This window comes from Oncorhynchus tshawytscha, linkage group LG28, assembly GCF_018296145.1.
Source record: "Oncorhynchus tshawytscha isolate Ot180627B linkage group LG28, Otsh_v2.0, whole genome shotgun sequence".
NCBI classification, from domain to species: domain Eukaryota; kingdom Metazoa; phylum Chordata; class Actinopteri; order Salmoniformes; family Salmonidae; genus Oncorhynchus; species Oncorhynchus tshawytscha.
In genome coordinates, this window is record NC_056456.1 from 40,775,015 (window position 1) to 40,780,014 (window position 5,000).

General features: G+C 41.2%; 1 protein-coding gene across 2 annotated transcripts in view; it reads left to right on the top strand.

Annotated features, from left to right (window-relative positions):
* Window positions 1-4,642, top strand: part of LOC112238841 (receptor-type tyrosine-protein phosphatase mu-like) — a 503,654-nt gene extending 499,012 nt beyond the window's left edge. For both annotated transcript variants that reach the window (XM_042308178.1, XM_042308179.1), the window contains 2 exons: window positions 2,862-2,997; window positions 4,407-4,642. In XM_042308178.1, the coding sequence (XP_042164112.1) occupies window positions 2,862-2,997; window positions 4,407-4,448 (178 nt within the window). In that variant the 3' untranslated portion in view covers window positions 4,449-4,642. The remainder of the gene's footprint in view (window positions 1-2,861; window positions 2,998-4,406) is intronic.
* Window positions 4,643-5,000: the final 358 nt, after the last annotated feature.

Consider the following 5,000-nt stretch of genomic DNA (forward strand, 5'->3'; position numbering starts at 1 on the left):
ATATGAGTTAGAGTAATATGAGTTAGAGTGGTTAGAGTAGTTAGAGTGGTTAGAGTAGTATGAGTTAGAGTGGTTAGAGTAGTTAGAGTAGCATGAGTTAGAGTAGCATGAGTTAGAGTAGTATGAGTTAGAGTAGTTAGAGTAGCATGAGTTAGAGTTGTATGAGTTAGAGTGGTTACAGTAGTTAGAGTAGTATGAGTTAGAGTAGTATGAGTTAGAGTGGTTAGGGTAGTTAGAATAGTATGAGTTAGAGTAGTATGAGTTAGAGTGGTTAGAGTAGTTAGAGTAGCATGAGTTAGAGTAGTATGAGTTAGAGTAATATGAGTTAGAGTGGTTAGAGTAGTTAGAGGAGTATGAGTTAGAGTAGTATGAGTTAGAGTGGTTAGAGTAGTATGAGTTAGAGTAGTATGAGTTAGAGTGGTTAGAGTAGTTAGAGTAGTATGAGTTAGAGTAGTATGAGTTAGAGTAGTATGAGTTAGAGAAGTTAGAGTAGCATGAGTTAGAGTAATATGAGTTAGAGTGGTTAGAGTAGTTAGAGGAGTATGAGTTAGAGTCGTATGAGTTAGACTAGTATTAGTTAGAGTGGTTAGAGTAGTATGAGTTAGAGTAGTATGAGTTAAAATGGTTAGAGTAGTATGAGTTAGAGTAGTATGAGTTAGAGTGGTTAGGGTAGTTAGAGTAGTATGAGTTAGAGTAGTATGAGTTAGAGTAATATGAGTTAGAGTGGTTAGAGTAGTTAGAGGAGTATGAGTTAGAGTAGCATGAGTTAGAGTAGTATGAGTTAGAGTGGTTAGGGTAGTATGAGTAGCATGAGTTAGAGTAGTATGAGATTGAGGGGTTAGAGTAGTCAGAGTAGTATGAGTTAAATGAGTTAGAGTAGCATGACTTAGAGTGGTTAGAGTAGTTAGAATAGTATGAGTTAGAATAGTTAGAGTAGTTAGAGTTTTAAAAAATTTAAAGAATTGTATTGGTCACATGCGTTGAATACAACAGGTGTAGTAGACCTTACAGTGAAATGCTGAATACAACAGGTGTAGTAGACCTCAAAATGAAATGCTGAATACAACAGGTGTAGGTAGACCTCACAGTGAAATGCTGAATACAACAGGTGTAGTAGACCTTACAGTGAAATGTTGAATACAACAGGTGTAGTAGACCTTACAGTGAAATGCTGAATACGACAGGTGTAGGTAGACCTCACAGTGAAATGCTGAATACAACAGGTGTAGTAGACCTTACAGTGAAATGCTGAATACAACAGGTGTAGTAGACCTTACAGTGAAATGCTGAATTACAACAGGTGTAGTAGACCTTACAGTGAAATGCTGAATACAACAGGTGTAGTAGACCTTACAGTGAAATGCTGAATACAACAGGTGTAGTAGACCTTACAGTGAAATGCTGAATACAACAGGTGTAGTAGACCTTACAGTGAAATGCTGAATACAACAGGTGTAGAGACCTCACAGTGAAATGCTGAATACAACAGGTGTAGGTAGACCTCACAGTGAAATGCTGAATACAACAGGTGTAGTAGACCTGACAGTGAAATGCTGAATACACCAGGTGTAGTAGACCTCACAGTGAAATGCTGAATACACCAGGTGTAGTAGACCTTACAGTGAAATGCTGAATACAACAGGTGTAGGTAGACCTTACAGTGAAATGCTTACTGACAAGCCCTTGCAGTTTTAAGAAAATAAGTGTTTAGATAGTATTTACTAAAAGAAACTGAAGTAAAAATAAAACACTTCAATATAGAAAAATTTAAATAAATAAATAAAACTTTAGAAATCATGAGAGGGGAAACACCCCCATCTGCTGGTCAACCGTGCTCACTGCTCACTGCACCACACAGAGTGGTACAAAAGGACTGTTCACTAGAGTCGACTAGCGCTCTGAGCTAAAATGAATAGATCTGTTCACTAGAGTCGACTAGCGCTCTGAGCTAAAATGAATAGATCTGTTCACTAGAGTCGACTAGCGCTCTGAGCTAAAAGGAATAGATCTGTTCACTAGAGTCGACTAGCGCTCTGAGCTAAAATGAATAGATCTGTTCACTAGAGTCGACTAGCGCTCTGAGCTCAAATTAATAGAACTGTTCCTTAGAGCCGACTAGCGCCCTGAGCTAAAATGAATAGAACTGTTCCTTAGAGCCGACTAGCGCTCTGAGCTAAAATGAATAGAACTGTTCCTTAGAGCCGACTAGCGCCCTGAGCTAAAATGAATAGAACTGTTCCTTAGAGCCGACTAGCGCCCTGAGCTAAAATGAATAGAACTGTTCCTTAGAGCCGACTAGCGCCCTGAGCTAAAATGAATAGAACTGTTCCTTAGAGCCGACTAGCGCTCTGAGCTAAAATGAATAGATCTGTTCACTAGTCGACTAGCGCTCTGAGCTCAAATGAATAGAACTGTTCCTTAGAGCCGACTAGCGCTCTGAGCTCAAATGAATAGAACTGTTCCTTAGAGCCGACTAGCGCTCTGAGCTAAAATGAATAGATCTGTTCACTAGTCGACTAGCGCTCTGAGCTCAAATGAATAGAACTGTTCCTTAGAGCCGACTAGCGCTCTGAGCTCAAATGAATAGAACTGTTCCTTAGAGCCGACTAGCGCTCTGAGCTCAAATGAATAGAACTGTTCACTAGAGTCGACTAGTTGCTCGAGCTCCAATGAATGAAGACTTCTCTCCCTATTTCCACCATAACCCTTTGCCTTGTGTTTCTCCAAAAGGGAATTGTGTTATCTCTATTCATTACATATCTATCTGTTTCACCTTACTGAATACATCCCCCCACCCTCTCTCTCTCTCTCTTTCTCTCTCTCTCTCTCTACCCCCGACCCATCGCCCTCCCTCCCTGCAGTAACGGAGGAGGCCGCAGTGGGACGTTCTGTGCCATCAGCATCGTGTGTGAGATGTTACAACATCAACGTTCTGTAGACGTTTTCCACGCCGTCAAAACACTGAGGAACAACAAACCCAACATGGTCGACCTACTGGTAGGAAACACATCCTGTAATCATTAACACTGCAGATGACCTACTGACCTACTGGTAGGAAACACATCCTGTAATCATTAACACTGCAGATGACCTACTGACCTACTGGTAGGAAAACACATCCTGTAATCATTAACCTGCAGATGACCTACTGGTAGGAAACACATCCTGTAATCATTAACACTACAGATGACCTACTGGTAGGAAACACATCCTGTAATCATTAACACTGCAGATGACCTACTGACCTACTGGTAGGAAACACATCCTGTAATCATTAACCTGCAGATGACCTACTGGTAGGAAACACATCCTGTAATCATTAACACTGCAGATGACCTACTGACCTACTGGTAGGAAACACATCCTGTAATCATTAACACTACAGATGACCTACTGACCTACTGGTAGGAAACACATCCTGTAATCATTAACCTGCAGATGACCTACTGGTAGGAAACACATCCTGTAATCATTAACACTACAGATGACCTACTGGTAGGAAACACATCCTGTAATCATGAACACTGCAGATGACCTACTGACCTACTGGTAGAAACACATCCTGTAATCATTAACACTGCAGATGACCTACTGGTAGGAAACACATCCTGTAATCATTAACACTGCAGATGACCTACTGACCTACTGGTAGGAAACACATTATGTAATCATTAACCTGCAGATGACCTACTGGTAGGAAACACATCCTGTAATCATTAACACTGCAGATGACCTACTGACCTACTGGTAGGGTACTAAGTCCTCTCTCCTAGCCTGGTCCCAGAGTGTGTTGTCTTGTCAACTCATAGGGTCAGTGTCAAGTCATGACAATACAGCACAATATTCAATGTTCAATGTAGTGTGTCAATGTTTACGTAGCCTAGATCAGATTAGTGTTTCTGTATCTTAGATCAGATTAGTCTTCATGTAGCCCAGATCAGATTCATGTTTATGTAGCCTAGATCAGATTAGTCTTCATGTAGCCTAGATCAGATTAGTCTTCATGTAGCCTAGATCAGATTAGTCTTCATGTAGCTTAGATCAGATTAGTCTTCATGTAGCCCAGATCAGATTCATGTTTATGTAGTTTAGATCAGATTAGGGTTTATGTGGCCTAGATCAGATTAGTGTTTATGTAGCCTAGATCAGATTAGTCTTCATGTAGCCTAGATCAGATCAGCGGTTATGTAGCCTAGATCAGATTAATGTTTATGTGGCCTAGATCAGATCAATGTTGTATGTAACCTAGATCAGATTAGTCTTCATGTAGCCTAGATCAGATCAATATTGTATGTAGCCTAGATCAGATTAGTCTTCATGTAGCCTAGATCAGATCAATGTTGTATGTAGCCTAGATCAGATCAATGGTGAAGAATACCAGCCCCTTGTGTGTTTCTGTTCTACAGGATCAGTACAAGTTCTGCTATGAAGTGGCTCTGGAGTACTAGAACAGCAGACTGGGCCTGGATGCAGATCTAGACTGAAGGGGTTTGGGACTTTACAAAAGACTGCAGCACAGACCGACCCGTGTTATCACGGTCAAACAACTGGAGCGAGGCAACACAGCAAGCACACAGACACGCAGAGCTCCCGCTCTCTCTCTCTCTCTCTAGCTCTCTCTCTCTCTCTCTTTCTGTCTCTCTCTGTCTCTCTAGCTCTCTCTCTCTCTCTCTCTCTCTAGCTCTCTCTCTCTAGCTCTCTCTCTCTAGCTCTCTCTCTCTCTAGCTCTCTCTCTCTCTCTCTCTCTCTCTCTCTCTCTCTCTCTCTCTCTCTCTAGCTCTCTCTCTCTAGCTCTCTCTCTAGCTCTCTCTCTCTCTCTCTCTCCGTTAGTTTGATCAGCCGATTGAGGAAGTTAACAGTCTCTATATATCTCCATCAGTATCTGTCTATCTGCTATCAGGAAGGATACAGTTTATAAATATTCCCCAAAAATATCGGTCTCTAGTCTTTCTGCTTTCTGCCATCAGGACTGATACAGAAGCACAATGTTTTACAGTGAA